At 32.5% G+C, this 25,735-nt stretch overlaps 2 protein-coding genes and 1 long non-coding RNA gene across 7 annotated transcripts; 1 reads left to right on the forward strand and 2 right to left on the reverse strand.

The window, feature by feature from the left end:
* Positions 1 to 7,990: 7,990 nt before the first annotated feature.
* On the reverse strand, positions 7,991 to 10,656 carry LOC116401740. The gene is made up of 2 exons (XR_004214080.1): positions 9,141 to 10,656; positions 7,991 to 8,179 (listed from the first exon to the last, which is right to left on the reverse strand). It is a non-coding gene; the product is annotated as an uncharacterized LOC116401740 (long non-coding RNA).
* Positions 10,657 to 14,801: 4,145 nt separating this feature from the next.
* On the forward strand, positions 14,802 to 17,405 carry LOC101208397 (pentatricopeptide repeat-containing protein At1g08610). Its single transcript, XM_004142544.3, has 2 exons — positions 14,802 to 14,952; positions 15,248 to 17,405. Exon 2 carries the CDS (start codon positions 15,416 to 15,418, stop codon positions 17,198 to 17,200), a length of 1,785 nt encoding a protein of 594 aa, XP_004142592.1. The 5' UTR covers positions 14,802 to 14,952; positions 15,248 to 15,415; the 3' UTR covers positions 17,201 to 17,405.
* Positions 17,406 to 20,344: 2,939 nt separating this feature from the next.
* Positions 20,345 to 25,520, reverse strand: LOC101208153 (pentatricopeptide repeat-containing protein At1g05670, mitochondrial). 5 transcript variants are annotated; one of them, XM_031883991.1, is made up of 4 exons: positions 22,282 to 25,520; positions 22,069 to 22,157; positions 21,743 to 21,966; positions 20,345 to 20,562 (listed from the first exon to the last, which is right to left on the reverse strand). In XM_031883991.1, the coding sequence occupies exon 1, from the start codon at positions 24,803 to 24,805 to the stop codon at positions 22,559 to 22,561; it is 2,247 nt and encodes a 748-aa protein (XP_031739851.1). In that variant the 5' UTR covers positions 24,806 to 25,520; the 3' UTR covers positions 20,345 to 20,562; positions 21,743 to 21,966; positions 22,069 to 22,157; positions 22,282 to 22,558. The 5 variants fall into 5 exon arrangements, with proteins under 5 accessions (XP_031739851.1, XP_031739848.1, XP_031739833.1 ...); XM_031883988.1 differs by lacking the exon at positions 20,345 to 20,562 and adding an exon at positions 21,264 to 21,481; XM_031883973.1 differs by lacking the exon at positions 20,345 to 20,562 and adding an exon at positions 21,264 to 21,484.
* Between the last annotated feature and the right edge of the window lie 215 nt (positions 25,521 to 25,735).

The following is a 25,735-nucleotide window of genomic DNA, read 5'->3' on the forward strand; positions in this document are numbered from 1 at the left end:
GTCCATATGAGCATGCACTCTATGTCAAAGAAGACAAGTATGGCAAACTTTGTCATCGTTTCTCTTTACGTTGATGATTTACTTTTTACTGGAAATGATAAATCTTTGTGTGATGATTTTACAAATTCCATGAAAAAAGAATTCGAGATGAGTGATATGGGTCTCATTCACTACTTTCTCGGAATTGAAGTTAATCAAAATGAAGGAGAAATTGTCATTTCACAACAAAAGTATGCTCATGATTTACTAAATAAATTTCGGAATGGAAAGTGTTTTACCTTGCAACACTCCCATGGATGCAAATTTGAAATTGTGCAAGGATGATATTGGAGAAGCAGTCGATCTCCAAGTTTGTATCGAAGCTTAGTTGGAAGCTTAGGGCTGGTTTGATAAAGTTATTGTTTCCCATTTCCTGTTTCTGTTTTCATTTTTTAAGAAATGGGGGTGTTTGGTAACGTTTTCTGTTTTTTGTTCTAAAAAAAGTATAAACGTTTCTCATTTTATAAGGAATTATTGGCAACAAAAAAAAAGTTGTTTCTGATGCTCCCGTTTCTCAATTATTTCTATTAGTTTTTTTTTTCTCAATTGTTTCTATTGGTTTCCTTTTTCTTTTTTTTCAATTGTTTCAATTGGTTTCTTTTTTCTTTTTCTCAATCTTTTCTTTTGGTTTCCTTTTCTTTTTTCTCAATTCTTTTTATTGGTTTCATTTTCCTTATTTTAAATTATTTTTCTATTTCATTTTCCTTTTTCATTCTCCATTGTGATTTCCTTTTTCTTCCTCTTATTTTCATCTTCTTCCCAAATAACCAGTCTCCGCGTGGTTTCTTTTTTCTTCCTCTTATCTCCACCGTATTTCCCAAATAACCATCCTGTTTCTCCTCCTCTCAAAATCTTCGTTGTCTTCATCTTCGATTCTCATTGTCTTTCTCTACACGACGCTTTACTCTTTGCTGGATCTAGGTTTTCCTCTTCCTCTTTGCGTAAATTTTTTTTTTCACCATGGGTTTTCGTCGAATTTGTGGATTTTTGTCAGATTTGGGTCTTAGTGTGAGTTGTTGTCTTCCTCTTTGTCATGAGTTTTGGTCCTCCTCTTCGTCGTGGGTTTTTGTCTTCCTCTCGTCGGCTTTGTTCTTCAGATCTCAATCTTCATCTCATTCTCCATAAGATTACAAGAAGATCTTCCTATCTAGGTTTGATAAAAAAAAAATATGTTTAATGGAAGACATATATTTTTGTTTGATATTTAATTGAATTAAATGTGAATAAAATGAAAAAATAAATTTCAAAGAAAATCAGAAAACAATAAAAGTTATCAAACACATTTTCTATTTCTGTTTCTTTTTTTCAAGAAATAAGAAATATAAACAGTTATCAAACACATTTTTTATTTCTTGTTCTAAAATAAAAAGGAACGGGAAACCGGGAACAGGAAACAAGGAACAAGAAACAGGGAACGAGAATGTTACTAAACAGGCCCTTAATATGCTTGACAGCAACAAGACCTGATATTTTATTTGTCGTAAGTATATTATGTAGATTTATGACAAACTCGAAAAGAAGTCATTGGGAAGCAGGTAAAAGAGTTCTTCGTTACATTCTTTTGGCACCATTAATTTTGAAATTTATTATAAGAAAGTTTCAGAATCAGTGTTGTTTGGTTTTTGTGATAGCGACTAGGGTGGTAATATGTGGATGATCATAAAAGTACATTTGTTTATGTTTTTAGTATGGGTTCAGGTGTTTTTTCATGGACTTCAAAGAAACAATCTGTTGTTGCCCTTTCTACAACCGAAGCAGAATATATCGCGTTAGCTGCAGCTGGATGTCAAGCTTTATGACTTAGGTAAATGTTAAAAGAATTGAAGTGTACTCAAAGAAGTGAAACTGTTTTATTTTGTGATAATGGATATGCCATATCATTATCAAAGAATCCAGTTTTCCATGGACGAAGCAAGCATATTAGAATCAATTAATATCATTTTATCATAGACTTGGTTAAAGATGGAGAAGTGATAGTAAAATATTGCCAAACTCAAGATTCAAGTGGTAGATATTTTTACAAAGGCGCTCAAGTTTGACTTATTTGTTAAATTCAGAGGAAAACTTGGAGTTGCTCAAGTCTAGATTGAGGGAGGATGTTGAAATTAAATTAATCGAAACTTAATACATGAACTTGTATTATTAAATATGCATGAATAGTTGAGATGCATGGAATAGTTAATCACTAGATACATTGATATATAAAGAGTCACATGTATTGATATTTATTGTTGATGACCTTTAGCTTTTCTACTAGTATAAACATGCGTAAGGTTTCTCAATCGTAAACAAGAAGGAAAGTAAGACATTCAAGTTTAAGAAATATTATTCAATTTCTTTCTTCTCAATTGTGTGAATAAGAGAACAATCTTCTTCTCTTGTTTCTTGATTTTGTATCGTGAGGACCTATACGTTTCCAACACAGTAGAGGTATTGAAACTAGGTTTATCAACACTTAAAAGCAGAAGCATATTAGTTTGTTTCAACAAACCAAACAGAATCAGAGAGAAGAACATTCTCATTAATATTTGTTTTAGTATCAGCATGCATACGAACAAAGTAAACGTCATTATCTATGATCACAGGGGGAAACATTTTCAATGCAATCCTTAGAAATAGAAACCCTAGTTTCATCATGCAAGTGGTCCCTAGTTGCATAAATCATTTTTGAATCTTTTGGAAGAAGATTAGAGTCTTGCATGAGATTAGATTCATCATTTGATGGAGGATTTTCAACTTGAGGTCTTAACTCAATATCAGAAGTCTACTAGGTCAGTCAAAGTAAAAGAAGACAAACTAACATTTTCAATCTTCTTTGTCTCAGTTGTAGAACCTAAGTTGGAACGTTTACGTTTTACAAGAGGAGCAGTCAATCTGTCTCCCGAAGGAGGTATACCACATAAAAGCACATCATATTTGTTTGAAACTTGTGGAGGAACATCGTCACGAACAACCAGTTTCCTCTTTACCTTTTCTTTGTATCCTACCTTATGATCGTTCGAAGTTTCGGTTCCTCAATGAGTACTAACCCTGTAGAAAGACTTGAAGTATGAAGTAAGGGAATGAGTGAAGAGAGATAGCTGAAGAAAGAAAAGGACCCACGATTCTTTTGAAAAACCTGTCACGCAACAACTGCCCAAAAGTTAGCGCTACTCACTCGGTGCACAACAAAATTCAATAAATACCTCATAGATAGATTTCAAAACCTAATCTTAAGAGGATTAAGACATGGAAAGTTACAACAAATAGGTCATGAAAGCTCATTGAAAATTGAAGGAACATCACAGTGCTGTTTTAGTTTAATATTTCTTCTTGTGATTTGTTCTCAACTCAAGTATTAAAATGGGTATGGCATACAAGTTATAGTGTCTAATCTCACTCTTTCAATTTGAAAGATTGTCCTTACAAACAAGTTCACTGTTTTTACTTTTGGCATCAATAGGATATAACTACTACTAAACAGAACAAAAATATCGGAAATTCCCCTTGCAATCAATATCAAACATTTTTCTTCAACAACTACTAATAATCCTTATCCTACTTTTGTTTCTATGAAAATATTGGAGAGAAAGAATCAAACTTGTTAGGTGAGCTAAAGTATATTGTTTTTGGCCATATTTCAGCATTTAAAGTATATTACAAATGTGAATGATAGACCATTCGTACAAGAATTGAGGGCCTTTATAGTGCCAACTACTCCACAGCCATGTCCTTCACCTCAATTAACTTTGGTAGGAAAAACAGTTGTACTAACCCTTATTACCACAGCCTTCCATATCTGTGTTTTCCAACAAAAAAATGTATGAAAAATTAGTAACTGAATTCTCAAGCTCATAAATTTCCCAACCAAAATAGTGGTAGTAATAATAACAATAAGCAAGAGAGATTTGAAAAAGTCATTGACCCTTTAATTTGTTTTGTTTTGTTTAGGTATGTTCAACATAAGCTTTTTGGGAAGACGAGACCAAAACAGCCACTTTCAACTCAAGATTTTCATGCTACGAAGTAAAAATAAAGTGCTTTGTGAGAAAAAGTCATAACCATCTAAAAGTGATGCATCGTAGCGTTGGAACAACAATTACTTTGGAAGTAGTTTGAACAACAAGTTTTAAAGCAATTTGTTATAAAAATAATTTGAATAGATAAATTTATTTATTTATCTAAATGGTGCCACACCATTTAAAGTCTCTTTTGAATATACTTTGTAATTTAATACTCTTGAAAACTAATATGTTCAATAATTAAAAAAAAAAAACAGAGAAAATGTTAACCTAATACCCATCAAAGTAGGGGTTGTATTAAATTAAATCATGAAGTAGTAATAGTAATTTAAATTCTAAATTATTTTAAAGTTAATTTTTATAAATATAACAAACATTAAAAATATTTACGATCCAGGTAAAGTAACTAAAAAGTCTATAAAAGTTGTCATTTTTTTTAAATATTACAGGTTTGTCCTTCCTTTTCGTCGTTTTTTTCTCTTCCTCTGTATTTTTTTCTCTTTTGCATTTCTTTTGTTAAACTGTTATTTAGTTCAAGATCGTTTACTAAATATAAAATATATATATATTTCAAATTTTTATTTGGTTATTCAAAATATAAAGAATCGTGAATAAATGGTTGGGATATTACTATAGTCAAATCTAAACGATAATCCTAAGAGATTTTATCAACTACGAATTTTGGAAGTTTCTCTTCCTTTTCTCTTTCCCCTAAACCTAGAAAAACATACTATACCCTATACTAAGGGCAATCCCTTTGGTCCATAGTGCCCCATGGACTATATAGATCACATGATATCCTTAAATGCTTGAAATCCTTTTCTTTTATGAAAAAGTTTGTTGTGTGTAATTTGTAAGAAAATTATTGTTGGGATTCAATTTGGAGATTTAAATTTTAGATTGTCCTTTGACACCTTCGCCATTTGATTTGTAATTCATGGGCTGTGGGTCTTTTGTCCATAACTTCTCAATGTCTAAAAAAAAAAATTGAGTTAATACTTTTGGTCTCTTTAGACTTACTTAGAAGTAACAATTTTGGATATTTCAACATGTTCAAATAGGCAAAACTCTGATTATTGAAATTTCTCAAAATTTCAATTATCTATGCGACTTGCGAGTGTAATAAAAGCTTTTTCAATTTAATGATTTTTTTGTCTTGATTACACAAAATGACCACACTTCTCTCACCACCATTACAAAAACCATCTTCCTTTCATTTTTATTTTATTTTTCTCTATCAAAATATTTGTACAACACCTTATAAACAACAAAATGTTGTTGTTGAGCAAAGTGAAAAACTTGTACCTTGTTGAAAGATGAGTGCGCAAGGGTGAAGGAAATAAGCTTTTGATCGACCCAATGTATGAATAAAAGAATGATTTAGTTAAGGTAGGTCTAAGTAGCAGCATATACACAGTTGATGAAGTAATAAAATTTTCAAGTGTTTCGACTGTCGAATCTCACGAAGACTATTTTATGCAACCTCTAACTTACCTATCAATCAATGGAACCCAAATAGAAAATTCATTCCCTCAAAACTTGTGCCTTTGCTAGGCCTTAGGGCTTCCATTTTACAGCCTTAATATTCTTTTCTTTCTTGTTTTTATTCATTAGGCAAGGAATGATCCTTAATATCACTCATCACCCTCACTTTCGTTTCAACATGCCCCATGAGTTACCTGCGAACATCTGACTATCAGTAAGATCACGCTTGAGGCAAACACTTGCTTCCAAGTGAACCGTTTCATGCACAACAGTACAACTATAACATGCTTCACTTCTAGCTACTTTAGCTAACTCGAAAAGGAAGAGTGTCATCGTAGTTTTTTTTTTCTTCTTTTTCTTTTCATGGTTTAGCACACATACATGAATACAAACATTCCCATAATGATCTTGATAGAGCAATGTAGTACTCCCCCTCCCCCCAGACATAAAGAAGGCAACGTCCTCGTTGACTAGAGTATGAGAAAGGTACAAAAACAAGGTACTTAATATTGCCCGACTGCAAAACATAGGGCTAGCAATACGCTCCTAACCAAAAATCATTGTAAACTATTCAAAGTTCGGCGTCGAGAGACATTTGAAAACAACTATTTCAATTAAATCTCACTACTCAAATGGCAAGAGCCTAACAAAAGATTGAAACAATTGGCGTCTAAGCATAGTTCATCAAATAAGTCATTTAGTTGAAATCAATATTCAAAATGACAATAATTCAACTCCAAAACAATACTCAACAATAAACAAAGCATTAGACATAAAAAAAGATCGTGAGGGGATTGCCTTATGGCACTACAAAACCCTACATGAAATTCAACTTTAAAGAGACCTCATAGTAATAAAATTTCTAGCAACGTTTAAGTGAATATCTTTTCGAGCAATACATTAAAATCCTTGATAACTAGAAATATTTCCAGCAACGGCCACTAGCAATGCACCCTTAAAGAAATATTTATATAACTCAATAACTAAAAAAATAGAAACATAAAAGAAAAAAGAAAAAAATACAAAAGATAAATCAACCAAAGTGCTGGCCACTTGCGAGTGGATAGGTTTTCCATATTTCTTCACATGTGTCTTTGTCCTAACATCTACTCGGGTAATCAAAGTTCACAATGAAGAAAAGTTTTTCAACATTGAAACACAATAAATAGTTATGTATTAGCTATATGTGCTAAATATAATAATGTTATTAATTACATAAATTTACCAAATCTACAACTACGACTACACATGTGAGAAAGTTGCTTTTTTTTCCATATCTTTAAACTTCCTACTTTTTGCCTAAAAACCATACTCAACCAGATATTAATAAAGATTCTAAGATTAAACTTGTTCCATACTTTTGAACCAAAGTTTAAATTAAACAATCCAAACATGTTTTGCACTAATAAGCTATAAGTCAATCCAAACATACACTCATAAGCTATAAGTAAAAAACAATATTTAATTCACTATTTCAAAATTAAGACCCATGTGTTTATCACTTTCTTGAATTGAAAAAAAGGAACTACTCTAAACAAGGGATAAAATTAAAAGAAAAGAATGTTTTAGGAACCTAGCACATTATATTTTCCAACAAAATTCATGACTACTCAATTCACAGCATTGGTACTAATTTGCTTGGAACAATAAAGAAATTTCATGAGTAACTAGCTCAATCCATAAAAAGAAATTTCGTATTTTCACAACATTGTTTGGGCTAAGAGAAATGGGCAAGGATTGATGAATCATTGGAAGACCCTCAAACCTTAACAATAATTCCTCTTGAACCAACCCAACCCAACAACAAACACTTATCACGTGTTGAAAGTAACACTCGTTTACAATAACAATATGGTTAGAAAATTTTCTAACTGAAATGCTAAGAAGCCAACGAAGAAATGCTAACAAGCCAACGAAGAATGAAGTGTTTAAAACCCAACAAAATTAAAGAACTAAATGAACTTAATGTACCAAGAAGAAAATTTAGCTTGAGTTCGATCGTTTTAGTTTTAGGGACTAAATCCACCTTCAGCCCTTTCACTTTTAGGACCAAAGTAGTTGTTGGTGGCACCTTTAACTTGTTTCAAGGTAAATGGTCTGTTTGTAAACATATTCTTGAAAGTTCAATGACAAGGGAAAGATTAAAAAAAAAAAAATCAACTAACTTTTACTGCTACATGTGAAAGAAATATGAACTGTTTTTATATTTAACACTAGACAACTTTAACCACTGTATACGTCTTCCTTCTTACGTATGCATATCTAAGGAAATACAAGGAGCATTATGACGAGACCTCTTCAAAAATCCAATTTCAAATGATCTTAAGGTCATTCATATAAAAAGTATGCAATCAAACATTATTAAACAATCAATAAATTAAGAAGATTTACTATCTCCTAACTGCTTACCTATGTAGAAACTGATGTAAGCATAACATAGTTAAATTTGGCTTATCAATACATGATAATGTCAAAGGAGAAAAATGTTTAAATCTCATCTCAAGTTAATGTACAAAGATTTAAGAAGAAAATTAACTAGATTTTCATTTACCACTATTTGTACATCTGAAGCTTGATATTCAACAGGCAAAGGAACGTATAGATGATGCTCACAGCCTCACATCACACACATGCACGACTCTTGCTCCAACCACCTGCAACCACATCGCAATACCCAAAAAATCAGCCATTGAAAATCGCTAAATCAAGTTCTAAAGTGCTCACGATAATCAGCCCATCAAACTTGTCAATCAAATGTCAAATTGGGAGCACATCAATTAAAATAAAAGACTAACAAATTTGGTCCACCAAATATCCCATTAAGTTTGTATGCAATTCAATTTCAGAATTTGACAATTCGGTATTATATTATTTCTTTTCTCATCAAAGGCTTTAAATCATTTACTTATATCATTTAACTAATTGAAACCGAAATAAATTACAAATTTTTTAATGAACATTAATGTGAAGTAAAACCTATGCAATTCTGTGAGCTCCATTACATTTTCATGATAAGTTTCCAAAAGGAATGGATGAAGTTTAAGAATGTTATGATGTTACATTGAAATAAGCCCAAACAAAGCAAGCAACTTCTGAAGTAAGTTAAAAGACTTCATGAAATATATGAGAAAATCAAAAGAAGAAGCCATAACCTCATAGCCACTACCTTGAGCATGCTCTACCCCTTTTCTAAGGTCCTATCCATAGGATTGACATAAGAGAAAAATTAAATCATACAACAAGAACAACTTAAAAAAAAACAATTAAGATGACAATTTACCTATGTTGTTGAAATATATAAAATTGCAACAAGATGGTCAATAAAAAATAGGTTATCAACATCAATTACAGGTAGCCCAGAGACTTAATTATGGCACCACATATATTAGCACATCATTAAACACATAAGTATGAATATCACAAAAATAATCTCCATCACTTAATTGGAGAGAAGATAACAAATAAAAACAATACTAGTAACTTGTAGAAATCTAACACAATCAGTTGTTTATGTAACTAAATTATGAATACCACAATCTTATTAAGTAGGAAACACAATTTCTATCGCAAGATAACTATCGAGATCACAATGGTAGAAGATCAATTGCTTTTCACCTTTTAGCTTATAAGTTTTAAAGAAAAATTTCTTTTCTTATTCATATGGTTTAGGGTTTATTATATGCGCTCCCTCCCATCGTTTCTCCTTGACTTCCCTGGAAACGTTGCAACGTTAAAGTGTGTTTACTCTGTAAGACCAAAAAAGGAAATCCATGGGTTAGATTGAATGACTTTAAACCTTGCTTTGATTGGCATAAAACCCTTGTCCTTAAAAGAAAACATTTCTCCAATTTGGTAGAACCAATTTGAGGGTCCAAAATATCAGGGAGCTTCAGAATCTTTTTACATAGTTTCGAAATACAGATCATCGTAAAGATATCGAGCGCAATCAGAAGTAGAGACATCTGAATTAACTTAAAATAAAGTTCTTGATGGGTCTGAGTAATCTTCGGAGTGTAAGGATCTAGTTCGGGCTCAAGCCATCAGAATTCTCGAGAAAAATGTGAAATGGATGGGAGCATGACAACAAATAGCGAGTCGGAGGTCCATCCTATCTTAAGGGTGAGTTTAAGCTTAAGTGTCCAATCATCGGCCTTATTTAAGCTAAGCTTAAGGATCTAAGCTGACCATCCTCGCGTCTCGTCTTAACCACTTTGCAATTTTTTTGGACAGATGCGGGGCAAAGTGTGACAACAACTCTTAATTTAAACGCTGACCTAAAGATAAAGAGAATGAAGGTTAGGGATGACAATACAGATTCTTTCACAATGGCCCAGAATATATCACACACCCACAAAAATGAAAAATGAACTATCTATCTATACTCAAAGAAAAGGGTATCGCTCAATGCACAAAATCGTTGAGAGATAAAAGAAAAAGCGCCGAGAAAGGATATTCTGACGCATAAACGTGCAGCGAGATCAAAGTTGGACAAAATGTGTCAAGAGTGGATCTCCCAACGCACAAGATTACGGCGTCGGAAGATGTGTGTAGGATCTCCCAACGTTTAATCTTGTCCATTAAGAGTTACTATAGTTTTTTTTAAAAAAAATACCTTCCATTACTAAATGGAATGTATTATGTATCCACGGAGAGCTTTCCCAAAAAACAGTATTTTGAAATTAGTATTACTTTTAAATTCATTCAAAGTCAAAAATGCAAAAACTAAACTCTAGCTTTACAAACATTTTTTTCAAAGTGTAAGTCTTACCATTTTTACCATGTAAGCTAAGCATAACAGAAAAAATCAAAGATACAACATTTGATTAATTGGAACAAAAACTTAGATTCATCATAAAATCATAAAATAAAGACAAAATCTACAGAGCTAAATGGAAAATAAACAAACAAATAAATCTATTCACTTGGTTAACCATCACACGCAGTTTTCCAAAATCAACGGCAACTACGACATCCTTGATGTCAAATCCTAAACCCTAATGGTAGCACGGTGTGTCTCTACTTTCCTTCTTATTAGATATGTGAAGAAAGACATAAAAAAAAGGGTAAAAAGGGGAAAGGAAAGGAGAAGGAGAAGGGAGAGAGAAGAAAAGAGAAGGGAGGAGAAAGAGAAAGAGAAGGAATTAGAGAAGAAAAGAAAAGAAAAAAGAAAGGAGATAGATGTCGGGAAGAAAAAAGAGAAAAAAAGAAAGAAGGGAGAGAGAATTGACAGTCTTGAAATTTTAAAGGATAACTCCTAACGTCGCTCAAAATTACGTTGACAAATCCCCTTTATATCCGGACACACATTAAGTAATGTGTCGACAGTTCCCCTCTATGTCCCGATGCATTAAGTAATGTGGAGTTCTCTCACATCTCTCCCTACTCCAGTTTATGCAATGGTAGATGCCTTATCTTTTGGCGCGTCTCTCCTAACTATGTAAATCGGCATCAGGAGATCTAGAATTTTTTGTAGTATATAGGCGTTTGCTTGGGGCGATTGCACATGCCTCTAATATCGCAAAAAAAATCTTCTAACTACCGATTTACATCATTTTAAATGTTGTGTGGTACCTTCTAGCAATTTGTTTGTCTTGTAGCAATTTGTATCACCTGGTATCTTTTGGTTGGTTGATATGCAAGCATGAATTGCCTATGACAACTTATTTTCATTTTGCTTCTATCTTCTTTTTGCAAAAATCCTACATTAAGATAAGAAAAACATGTGACAAACAGGTGTTTCATTCTCTTACAGCTCATAAATCGCATAGTTCATATTTTCACATGACTTACCACCATTTTTATATAGCAATACTACTTCATTGTTCTACATAAAAAGTTATAATAACTTATATTTCTACAAGTTATCACCAATCTTTTGTTTGGATCTTCAATTCTGTTGAGATGTTGCTTCTCTTTTAGTATTAATATCCCTATTCGCTTTTAAACTCATGAGTTCTTTTTAACAAGTTTTATTACATTATGTTTCTACAAGTTTTTCCCTATGTTACTAAGAGGAAGTTTTAACCAAAATAGTAACCCTACAAGAAATTGTGTTTTTAGTGGCACACAAAAAACGTCACTAAAATGAAAACAACCTTGCTAAAAGAATTAGTGAAATATAATAATATTAAGAAATATCACTAGGAAAGATGCAATAACACCAACTTTATCACAAGAAATATATGTCAAGAAACTTCAATAATTTCATAAATAGTTCAAGCAATGTCAACCTAAGTTAATAGTATGAAGTCACATGAAGTAAATGGATGTCGAAAGTTAGTTTCAAAGTTATAACTATGAAGTTACGTCAAGAAGTTACATTTGTGCAAACGTATTGTGGATAACAAAAAATTCCTACAAGTTTTGGAATCATGAAATGATGTTTTCCTAATAAAATTATAAGATACAAATAAAAAACTCTTTTCATATTCATCCAAAGTCAACATCAAAATATTGTATAGAAGACCATTTATGCGTCAAATCTAAAATGTGTAACATAACATAATAATCATGTAAGCAAAAAACGAAACTTAAACACTTTAAATATGACATTACTTACATGGATAAAACTCAAACATTCTAAAACAGGGGGAGGGGGCATGTCTAAAGCGAAAGCAATAACAAACTCCAAAATGAGGAAAGGGGGCATGTCTTCATCTAAAGCAACAAATTCAATATGATTGAACTCAATAAACGAAACTTAACACTTCAAAGCATAATGACACTCCATAACGTTCTAATTACAAGCATCAAAATCATCACAAGAATGAATCTATGACTACCGTAATGGTAGGATAATCATATCAATGTACAATAATATACCATGTTTGCATATACTACTCTAAATAACCATAATATTCAAATCCTCTTCCAGAATTTCTTTCTTCTATTTTTATGCATCTTCTCTTTCTTTCTTTCATCATCATTCTTTCTTTTTCCCATCATTAAAAAAATACTACACGATCATGTATCATTTTCTATACGATCGCATATCATGATCGTTTAGAAGAAGAATTACACAAAATATTTTTTTCATCGTCAAATAGAACTACACGATCATGTATAATTTTCTACAGAATCATGTATCATTTCCTATACGCTCGTCTATCGTGACCATTTAGAAGAAAAATTACATGAAGCATTTTTCTCATCATTAAAAAAATTACTTGATCGTATATCATTTCCTACATGATCATGCATGGTAGATTTATTAAGGGGTTAGCGGGACACATGCCCTCTCACATTATAAGTTTTTGTATTTTAATATTAATTTTGAAGTATTATATTACAATGTATATTAAATTATGTCTTATTTTAAATAACGTCTGATTTTTGTGTATCGATCATGCTCCTACTCCATAATTACCAAGTTAATGGTTCAAATATTGCATTTTGCAACTATTTTTTAAAATAGTTTTTATTTCAAAAATCAATAATTTTCTATCTCCAAATATCAAATTTCTTTCTAAATTGTTACAAAATACATTTTATTCCAGACATCAATAATTTTCTTTCCCCAAATATTTAGAAAAAAAATGCAACAAAGTCGATGATCTAAGCTTCCATTCTCTCAACAATATTACATGAAAACTGTATTTTTTTTTCTTTTGTTTTTGATGAAATTTTTAAAATTACATTTACATTACAAATAAATGTAGTGAATATTATTGGAGTATCAACGAAATATCTAGATATTTTTTAAAATAATTTTTAGTGTGTTTACTATAGTGTCTGGTATCCCTCTATATAAAATTTAAGGATCCACCACTGTGATCGCGTATCATGATCATTTTGAAGAAGAATTACACGTGCGTGTGTGATCAATGTTGATACTACCTACAGGAAAATGTATCATTTTCTACATAATCGTGTATCATGATCGTTTAGAAGAAGAATTATAGGTGCACATATGGTCGATCAATCACGTGTTGATTGAGATATTTTTTGTATTATCTATTTTGGGTCTGTGAATTTTTTCCATTTTTAAAATTGTTCTATATAGTATAAATATTTTGTCGGTTTGTTATATTTTTTAAAAAATCCCTAAAATTTTACTATATTTACGAGGAAAATTATAGCAAAGAGCACAATTTATGAATTTAACTAAAAATATAGTACACTGATAAAACATCTATAGAAATAGCAAATATTAACCAATTAGCAGGCAAAAAAAATTAAAATGTCAAGTCGATCCTTGATGGAAACTATCATTGATAACCGTTGATAATGATATATAACAACTTATATTGATAGTATATTTCTAAAAAAATTCTATCATTGATAACATCTCTTGGTAATAGCAACTTATAGTAGTTATCAAATGCTATTATTGACAGCTTTCAATTTGAGAAAACTGGAAAGAAACACTTGTAATGGTGGTTGTTCGCACGAGATTTCCGAAGCAATTTGATTCATGGTGTTGAACTTGAGTTGATGTTGTATTTTGTTGATTTGATGCGATGCGGTTTGATCTCTAGAATGTGATCATCTAATTTTCTCTTAATTGGATGCTTACGCTTGATTTGAGTAAGTGGAGCACATGATGTTCTTGAAGTTAGAATCTTGGAAGAAAGCTTTGTATCTTCAAAGAAGCTTCAATCTTCAAGAGAAGTTGAAGTCTTGGAAGAAAACTTATATCTTCAAAGAAGCTTCAATCTTCGATGATGGTCGACTTCAGAAGTTAGGAAGTCTTTTAGCTCTTGAGAGAATTCTATCTAGATTTTATAGAGTAAAAAATTCTAACACTTACTAATGAGGAGAACTCCTCTATTTATAGAGTTCTCTAGTAGACTTTATGGACTTAAGTATGGTTGATCCATGGACTCAACCACATGAATTTGTGTCATATTTACCATTTGGGTTCAATTAAGTTTATTTTCGAGTTCAACTTAGTTCAAGTAAATAATAATTAAATAAACCAAAATAATTAATTTGATTCAACGGTTATGATAAAAACATGTGGCATTATAGAAATGATCAATTTATGTTTTCAATTTGAATTTAGAATACATATCAATTTTTAATTAGTTTCAAATTCAATTATTTTCACTTTTCATCATTAATTTAATAAATGATGTGACAATTTGTGATTGGTCTCAAAATTTTCTATTCAATTATAGTAAATAGAAAATTTATCAACGATAGCAACTATAGGTAATTGTAACTAATATCAAGTGATGACATCTATATCTATTAGTGATAGGAACTATCACGAATGGTTTTTAGAATGTGATTTATAGAAGTGGTGGTGGGAGCTATTTAAAACAATTTGGGTTTTATTTTAACGCTTTATTCCTTACAAAGGGTTTAATGTAAGAAAAGGATGTAAAGCCCTAGTTATGTCCGTCGTCAAACTTATCAGCAGCGGGAATTAAGAAAAGCAACCTTCTCTTCCTCGCTCTCTCCGCTCCATCCATCAAACCACTCAGTATGTTTCTTCAATCTTCAACTTCTTCTTATTATTTCCCTTCATTTTATTGTCTTCTTCTTCTCATCTCTCTCTCCAAATTTTAAGTTTCAGGAAGTTTTCCTCCCCTTTGGATATCTGTTATCTTTATTATCATCAATAATTGTTCTTCCCTACTTGAGTTTTGTGGGAATACTGTTGTTGTTGGATTACCCATTATCTTGCCCATGACTTTTTGATTCTTTGTTAATGATATTCTTTTCATCTTTTTGATTTCTTGGGTTCTGAAAATCTTCTTTAATCTGCTTATGTGCAGAAGGAAGTATCAAATTCACTTTTGGGTCAGAGTTAGTGAGTTATTTCTATAAAGTACCAGTTATTCATTGGTTAGTTTCAGTTGAAATGAAGCACCTAGTTACTGGATACTGATTATATCATCCCCTTAAGAGCTTTGAAGCACCCCCCTTTGCTATTTGAGGTTGTTATGGCGTATATATTGACCGTTCAGAATTATATGGTAACAGTTAACGGTCTGCATGAATGTTCCAAACAAGAGTATGCTAGTACTGGTATTGGCCAATGCTTGCTGGAAAAAGAAAAACCATCTTCTTTACACTTATATGGTTTGTGCAAGACTAGTTTTAATGGTTCATATAGCTGTCATTGGAGTACAACTCTTGGTTTAGGAAGAAAACAACGGGTTTTACATTTTAAAGGATTGCAGAGGAGTGTATGTATTGATAGAGTTGATGATACTTACGAAGATGAATTGGCGTTGAATGGCCACGAGATAAAGGTTGAAAGGAATTTTTCTGAGAAACTGACTAAAAAGAGGTTCGGTTCTCATAATTGTTCATCGTTGTATCTGGATGGGCCCTTTGTTGGAAATGATGAAGAAACCAACAATGTGATTCTACAAAAATTCTGCTACAAGGGGAAGTTGATGGAAGCATCTAGGGTAGTTGATATTATGGCTAGTCGAAACCAGATTCCAGATTTTGAATGTTGCATAAACATGATTCGTGGGTTCGTAAACACTGACCGAATGGATAAAGCTGTACAAGTCCTGAAAATCATGGTGATGTCTGGTGGTGTTCCAGATATTATTACGTACAACATGGTGATTGGATGTTTATGCAAGCAAGGACATTTGGAATCTGCCATTGAGCTCTTGAACGACATGAGTTTGAGTGGCTGCCCCCCAGATGTGATTACGTATAATGCAGTAATCCGCCACATGTTTGACAATGGATGCTTTGATCAAGCTGTTGAATTTTGGAAGGAACAGCTCAGAAAAGGAACTCCTCCTTATTTAATTACTTACACAATCCTCATTGAGCTAGTCTGGAAGCACCGTGGAACAGTTTGTGCTCTTGAAGTATTGGAAGAAATGGCTAATGAGGGTTGTTATCCTGATCTTGTCACTTACAATTCCTTGATCAACTTAACCTGCAAACAGGGAAAATTTGAAGATGCAGCTTTAGTTATTGATAACCTTCTTTTCCATGGAATGGTACCCGATGCTGTGACTTACAACACCCTTCTCCATTCACTTTCAAGGCGTGGGCATTGGGATGAAGTTGATGAAATCTTAAAAATCATGAGCATTAGTTTGCAGCCTCCAACAGTTGTGACGTGCAACGTCTTGATTAATGGTCTATGTAAAAATGGACTCTTAGATAGTGCCATAAACTTTCTCAATCAAATGTTTTCCTACAATTGTTTGCCTGACATTATAACGTACAACACTCTTCTTGGTGCTCTTTGTAAGGAAGGTATGGTAGATGAGGCTTTTCAATTACTTCATCTTTTAACCGACACGGCCTGCTCTCCTGGCTTAATTTCTTACAATACTGTGCTTGATGGGTTATCTAGAAAGGGCTACATGGATAAAGCAATGAGTTTATACAGTCAAATGATGGAAAATGGGATCATACCAGATGATACCACCCATCGCTCTATAATTTGGGGATTTTGTAGATCAAACAAATTTGTAGAAGCTGTGGAGACATTGAAGGGAATTCTCAAGGGAGGATACGAAGTGAATAGTAGCTTTTACAGAATTCTAGTTCATGAACTATGCTTAAATAAGAAGGTGGATCTTGCAATACAAGTTCTGGAAATGATGTTATCAAGTCCATGTAAATCCAATGAGACAATTTATTCTACTATAATTAACAGCATAGCATCTGCCGGTTTAAAGGAACAGGCTGATGAGTTACGTCAGAAGTTAATAGAATGGAAGGTTTTAGGTAAGCAAGAAGATTAGAAGCAAGTTTTTTTTCTTTTCTTTTTTTTCCAAGGGGAAAATTTATACCTCATCAACTGCTACTTGAGATTTAGGCAATAGTTCCTTGGGGAAGTTGTACAGTATGGTTTAAGTTCTTCAAAGTTGAATCATTGAATCTTACTTCCTTCTACAGAAAATACCCTTTTTGTGTTTCTATAAAAAGCTCGTTTTGAAGTTACTCGCATGGAACTGGCATTCATATGATAAGAATTAGTCATTTGGCGCTTGCATAAGCCTTAAACGCATTTGTTAACTGTTAAGTAATTCTTGACACTAAAAGGAATGAAGTCGTGTTGATTTTTGATGAATGTGTTAACCATGAGCTGATTAGATATAGTCTATAGCGCCCGTGTTCTTAGATAACACCATTTTCATAAGAAAAAGAACGAATGCGGAGTGGTTTTGTCTCTTAGATAACAAGTCTATTGCTATGTTTTTGGTAATGGTATGATTTGCCACAATAGTTGGGTTGTAAATTCTTGTAACTAGTGGATGGATGGAGCGTAGGGTGACTACAATAAAAATTGTTTTGATTGTTTTAGTGATGTAATTAAAAACGGCCATTAATAGCCACATATTTGTTGCAAATATATTAACAGTAATGTTGCATAAAACGTCGCTAAAACATTGTTGGTGAATATCTTTTGTGTCACAAAGTGTCTACGATAAAACATTATTTATGATGAAATTTTATATTTTTGTAAAAAGAAAAGAAAAAACAGAATTATTGACAAAAATAGATATTTTTTGGTGAAGAAGTGTGCATGTGAGTCCTACACCCTCTATTTTTTATTATTATTTCTATATATATAAATATTGAAAAAAAAAAAAAAGAAGAATACGTGAGACTCACGCATAATATATATGAATAATGAAAAACGTAACATACTAATTAAGCGTCTTTATAAAAAACGAGGTCTTGTTTAACATAATTCATTTATGTATATACTAATCATAATTAAGAACATAACCATGAGATAAAATCATAAACAATAAATAAATGAGCTCAAAGTGTCAAATAACATAATCTTGATTTCAATAATGGTATCTACTGATGCCCATACGTTCTACATGATCATTGAACGTCTTTGGTGGCAATCCTTTAGTCAGTGGATTCGTAATCATAAGTTTAGTGCTAATGTGTTCGATTGACACCCTTTATTTTTGAACTTCTTCTTTAACTGCAAAGCATTTTAATTCCATATGTTTAGCACCTTTAGAATACTTCTCATTTTTTAGAAGAAAACTGCTGCAGAATTATCACAATAAACTCTTAGCGGCTTGGCAATACTGTCGACAATTTCAAGTTCTAGATAAAGTTTTGCAACCATAAACAATAAATTGTAGCCTCAAAGCATGCTACAAACTCAGCCTCCATAGTGGATGTAGTGATAATAGACTGCTTTGTACTTTTTCATGAAATTGGTCCTTCAGCTAATAGGAACAAATAGCAAAAAGTGGATTTTCATGTATCCACACATTGGTAAAATCTGAATCTGAATATCCAATCATCTCAAGATTATCAAATCTCTTCTAAGTAAGCGTATAATTATTTGTTCCTTCCAGATACCTTAAAACTTTCTTTGTAGCTTTCCAATGATCCATTCCTGGATTACTTTGATACCTACCTAGCATACCCACACCAAAACTGATGTCTAGTCTAGTGCAAGTCTGTGCATACAATAAGCTTCCAACAATAGATGCACAAGGAATGGTTTCCATTCGATTTCGTTCCAATTCATTTTTAGATATTGCATGAGACTAAACTTATCTCCCTTTTGAATTGGAACTACACTTGAAGAGCATTTGTCCATATTAAATTTCTCTAAAACTATATGCTTTTTGAGACAATCCTAACAATCCATGTATTCAGTTAGAAAATATTTCAATTCCAATCACATAAGATGTCTCACTCATATCTTTCATTTCAAAGTTTTGAGAGAGAAATTCTTTGGTTTGACATAACAACCCAAAGTCATTTGTAGGAAACAAGATGTCATCAACATATAGAACAAGAATTATAAAATTACTCCCATTGATGTTTAGGTATATACATCGATCAACGATATTTTCTTCAAACCCAAAAGATGTGATGGTATCATTAAACTTAAGATACCATTGTTTGAAAGCTTGTTTAAGTTCATATATTGACCTCTTTAATTTACAAACCATATGTTCCTTTCCTTTAACCATAAAACCTTATGGTTGATCCATGAACACTTCTTCATCTAAATTCTCATTTGGAAATGTTGTTTTCACATCCATTTGATGAAGCTCTAAACCATGAGTGTACAGAACTACGTGGTGATGAAGTTGGCTTATGCATTGAAAGGAGCGTATAATGCTTAACGGCCTGAGCAACAAGGACGAATCAGAACACTCTCGGATGTTGATAATTCAATAGTCCAAACATGAAATTATGTGACCTAGCATAGAGAGTGATTCGGGATCCTTGGCGAACTAAAATGGTTGTTAAATGATTTGTTAAGCATAAAGAAAGGTTTATGCGAAATGAAATGATTTGTTGGTGTGTTTAAATGGTTTGATATTATTTTTGCGAAATAATTATGAAAAAGTATTGTGAAAGGTTTTTATAAAACCTCACTGAGTCTTTCGACTAACGTTTTCATAAATCTATCTTATAGGATCAGATGTTTAGGCCAAGTAGAAAAAAAGGTTGAAAGATTTCTAACGAGATGAGAAAGGTACTAAAAGTTTAAGAGTTTATTTAATGTAACTTTAGGTCAAAATGTTGCAAGTTATGTTCATCTAAACGCCTATTATTAATAAAGTGTAAGTTTTTTGTTGAATTGATCACGTTAAGTTTTTCGCATTAAGAATGACTTTGAATGTGTTTGCCATTCAGTACAACTTTTGTTGCGTTTATGTTTTCTCTTGGTAGCTTAAAAGGAATTGAGGTTGAATTAATTAGTCGATAAGAAAATTTCAAGGTTGTAACTTAATTGCATCATATTCCCATTACTTTGATGTTTTGGTTGTATTCGATTTAGGGTGTGACAAATTTAAAAGTTCATCTAGATATTTTAATTGTAATCGTAAAGGTCACAATAGTACGACTTGCAAAGTTAAGTTGGAACAATTAATCAAAAGATGTAATCATTCTTTTTGTATTGTAATACATGTATATACAAATGGATTGACATTACAGTTTATGAATGAAATATTCTGATTTATTTTGTTCTATGTTAGATAGACAATGATCTATCGTTTTCTATCTCAAATAGGCAATATAAAATTTTATCTTCTTGTATTCCAGCTTCTTCCTCTTGTTTCTCTTCTATTTCTGCTTTTTCATCTTCTTGAATTTCAACTTTCTCTGTCTGCAAGCATATAATGGAAAGAAATAATTTTTTAAAACTTGTATAGTAGTTTGGGATAAGAAAGTGACGAAGGTCTATCATTTTTTATTCCATATAGACAGAAATAAAGAACTAACACCCGTCTATCCTAGACAAAGATAGGTCACTATTTATCCTAAATAGGTAGTGATAGACATATGTTTGAAAAACATTCAAACCTTCATCAACAATTGTGTTTCGGGTGTTTAAATTTGTGGTTCCAATTGTTACAAATCATCTTTTTCATCTTCAACTTTATCTATCCGTTATAGACTGAGATAAATTTATAACTTGGATAATAATAAAAATAGTTTTAATTACAAAATTGGACATGAGTTGATTGTTGGGTTTGAAAATGTTCTATACAATTAAATATTTTGTTACATTTATAAAACAGAATCATTAAATTTAATTAAAAAAATATTACTTATTTAAACATGTAAACTAATAAATTAATATATATAAAAATAAAGAATATTACTTAATATATATATATAGTAAAAATAATCAATTTAATATTTATAAATATAGCAAAATAGCTATAAAAAATTTAGAGATAGTTGCATAAAGCATATTTAAACTGCCCCTAAATTTTCATCTAGTTTGTTGATGGTTGCAATTAGTGTCTTGCTTCTAAATGAATAAGATAATTTAAAATCGGAAAAGAAATAACTAAAAATCCGTAAGTTTAATGTGAATATTTTCACTATCTTTTATATATTTGAATCAACGTTGATTGTGTTATTTTTATAAAGTTCTAACTTCATGAGAGGGAGATGAAAAGAGGTGTGAAATGGATTTTTGAGGGGGAGAGCTAAAAATTTGGGAGTAAATGAGTAATGAGCACTGGCCTCAAATGTAACCCATGTGGGCTGAACTTGAATTCCATAACTTGACCAACCTGCTGCTATCAATACACAAATTAGATAGGTTTAGGTGTAGGTTTAGATAAAATGAGTACACAAATTCATGTTATTAAAATCTTAAAATCACATCATCAATCAGTTAAAATAATAATAATAATAACGAGAAGTTGGCACATAAGTCGTACAGTAGTTTTATTTTCATTACTTGAAGATATCTTCGAATGCATGATAGAAAAAAATAGATGAAAAAAGAAACCACTAACAACAAAATTCATGGATTTAGTGAAAAAATGCACCTCTATAAAAAGGCCAACCAAAAATCTTCTTGGAAACAGTGACAATGGCAATGGTAGTTGGTTTAAATCCTGTGCTATCTACAAGTACAGATTAGTCCAAGCTTCAGCCAGCCAGCTCACCTTCTGCGATTCAAAGTTACATGTTCCATTCATCATTGTGTGCCACGTTAGGTTCAAATAAGCAGAGGTCCTGAGCTATTAGCCTATGGCATTGCGCCAAAATCCTATAAAAAAAATATAAGCATGAAAGAAACGAAGGATTATTACCCTGAGAAAGGAAATATAGTATACTTTACTATTATAATCCAAACTAAAGGGTTACAGACCGCATATCCTCCTTTTTAAGGAATGTAATGTTTGTGCCTTGTTTTAGAGCCCGTTCAAGCATCTTTCAGAAGGTTTTTCACGTCTGGACCTGAATACATTTATATTTCCAGCAAGATTCCATAGGAGAGTCAAAGACTGGTATCATGCATTTGGTCTTAAGTAGCATAGTGAAGCCATGAATTTAATTCTAAACTTTGTAACGAAGTTACTACCTCCAGTCAAAGTGCATATAGTATCAACTTCGTCTTCTGAAAGCTTGAATAATCCATCCTTCTCTATGAGAGATTAGGCATAATCCAAGCTCTTGCTTCTATAGAAATATTGCCAGCAAAACAAGTTGAGCATGTGCTAGGAGTGTGAGGTGCATTTTGTTGACATGACTTGTACCTGAAAACAGACGGGAATGCAAATTTTCTCCGGCAAGTCCGCTCCTTGCATATGTTTGGATCATTATACAGAAAAATATAAAACGACTCCGGCTGTTTCATTTTATCTCTCATTTAGAAGACATTTCTCGATTGCTTCATCACAGAGATTAAGAGTTATCTCCACATCTCCTTCTTCATAGCACATGTCAACAAAGAAATTGTATATTTCTCCATCAGCAACCAACCCATGTCCTCTCATCTCTTCAAAAAGTTCCCTTGCTTCCAAAATTTTCTTTTTCTTATAAAACCTCTTTATAAGTGCATTATATGAAGTAACAGTGGGAACATATCCTTTTTCAATCATTTCTTTATATAAAAACCATGCCTCTTTCAGATTCCGTGCCTTACAATGCCCTTTTATTAAAATATTGTAGGTGTTACTATCCGGCGCCACTCCTTGATTACGCATCCTCTTGTAAATCTTAGTTGTAGTATTCATACTATTTCTAATGCAATGCTGCTTCATAAGAGTATTGTATGTTATTGCATCAGGCACGATGCCCTTCTCTAGCATCCATCCCAAGAGTCTATCGCCATCTTCAAGCATTCCCAACATACAAAACCCATTCATTAAAACATTAAATGTAACAACTGTTGGTTGAAGCCCTCTATCCAGCATCTCCTGAAGAAGTTTATGAGCCTTATCAATATCTCCTAATCTACAATAAGCATCGATGACCGTGGTATAAGTGATAGCATCAGGATCAATCCCAGCTACCTCCATCTCTTTCATCAATTTTATTGCTTGTTCAATATTGCCTGCTTTGCAAATACCATTTACCATTGAGTTATAAATGCAAACATTCAGTTGAAGTCCCTTTTTCCGCATCTCATCCAAAAGTTCATTTGCTGTATCTAGTTCTCCATGTTTACAAAGGCCATCAATCAGGGCACCGTAAGTAACAATGTTTGGAGTCATTCCCATTTGAACCATCTCATTGTGAAGAGAAAATGCATTCACCATCTCACCTGCTTTGCAGTAAACATCGATTAGTGTTGTATATGTAACTTCATCAGGCTTTAAGCCTCGGCTAATCATTTCATGGAAAAGATTTTGTGGTTCTATCACCTTTCCACCTTGACCAAATCCCTGGATAAGAGTTGTATAGGTTATATAATCAGGACTGATCTTCTTAGACAGCATTTCGTCAAACCATTTGTTTGCAGTTCGAACATGTCCTAATTTGAAGAAACCGTGTATGAGAGTGGTGTAGACAACATTATCAGGAATAATCTTTTGAGACATCATCTCTCTCAATACCTTTTCTGCTTCAAATGACTTACCAATTTTACACAAAAGTAATATTATGCTATTGTAGGTATAACGGTTTGGTTTAAGTCCTTTTATTTGCATGTCATCCATAAGCTTCAATGCCTTCTTCAATTCTCCCAAATGACAATATCCATCAATCACAGTACTATAACTAACAACATCAGGTGTAGAACTTCTAAAATCCATCTGCATGAGTAACCGATGGGCTTCTTTTACTTTTCCCAATCGACATAAAGAATAAATAATGATGTTATAAGACGTAGTATTCCAACTAATACCATATTCACAAAAAACCTTTATTGCCATCTCTATTCCTTCAGAATTGTTAGCAATGCGACTAAGAAAAGCATTACAAGAATCAACAGTGACAACTAGTCCGTAGCTCAACAATTTGTCCAATAGTTTTCTTGCTTCACTTAAATGACCAATTTCCACTAGGACTTGAAAAAATATATCAAATGCAATGGGGTTTGGTCCCCAGTACTTATACGTGTATATCAGCCGGTGGGTAAATTGAGTCATTTTAACGCCAATCTCCAGCTTTGAGTTCAAGAAATAATCATGAACCAGCTCATGAGCCAGCCTAAGATCATTTGACACCACAGCAATGTGAATAATAATGCAACGGGCTTCAAGTGATGGTTCTCTACGAACTCGTGCCCAATCAAAGAAAGCCAAAACCAGATTGTAGTCATTCTTAATGTTCATCAGTACCCAAATCAGATGATCATACCTAAAGTTGGATTCATGAGCCTTTAGAATGCGATGAAGGGGCTCAGAACGGCGCAACTTAATTACAGCAGTGATATCATGGATAAGTTCAGTATCTCTAATTGTAGGCTTCTTAGGAGAATAATCAGGAAACGGTCTGGTTTGAAGCAAAAATGAAGATGGGACTCTTTGGCTTTGAGTCAACCATCTTCTAGAGAGAAAAAATGGAAGAAAATTACATCTAGAAGCTGAATTAGAAGAAACCTGTAAACAGGAAAACCGGAAGAAGACGACACACAACTTCTTGTGCAATGGTAGAATCATCAGAAAAGCATTCTCTTGTTAGCACATGAGATGTCCCCCATGTTTGACAAGACAACAGCCCACGTCTATTCATGTGATCTTTTATAGGAGTTGGTTGCCATGAAAAAACCCAGCCACAAAAAGACTTTTTCAGGGAAAATTGCACTGGTACTAGTTACGAACACCTCACTCTTCTCCAAACTTAAACCTTCTCAGGTCAGACTTCAAATCGTTTCTTCAAAATACTACTTCAGTAAAACCTTCATAACATTTGCAAACAATTAGCAAATTATGAGTTAGCAAAACAGTTAATATGTTAAAGCCATTGCCTTCTTAAAGGCTACATATTATATGTTCTACTTTCCATTTGGAACCCTGAATTTGTAAGGATTATCTGAAAACATTCCATGTGTTTGGGTAATGTCTCCAGAATAGACTAACATAAACCAAGAAAACAAAGAAAAAATCAAAACCTCGGGAATCTAAAAAATGAATGGGCGCAGCACGATCTCGGCAACAGATAGAAGTGTTTGGAAGAGAGTCAGATGAGTTCGTGGGAAGGCCAAGACTTAGCAGCGGCGAGCAGGAGAGAGAGAGGTGGGTTAACGTGAGATAGGGATCAGGAAAATAAAACCTTGCAAAGAACACCCAACTCTTCAGTCGCTACCTCCACCCGTATCCTAACCTTTCAGAATTAATAATTGGGTCTTCAATTTATATAAATTTTAAGAACTATACCCTCAAATTTATACGAACTACGAATATTTAAAATACAATTGTGTTATGTTTATTTATATGCATGTTAAGATTTTCTTTTATTTAATTATAATCAAGCCTACTTTTTTTTTTTTTTGTTTAATTTATGGTTGAAATTTAGTGAGAAAAACTTGGGAGAATTCTATAGTAATTCACATAAATAAAATATAATAGATTAAAAAACAATTTAGTTTA

The sequence above is a fragment of the Cucumis sativus genome, chromosome 1 (genome assembly GCF_000004075.3).
Source record: "Cucumis sativus cultivar 9930 chromosome 1, Cucumber_9930_V3, whole genome shotgun sequence".
NCBI lineage: Eukaryota > Viridiplantae > Streptophyta > Magnoliopsida > Cucurbitales > Cucurbitaceae > Cucumis > Cucumis sativus.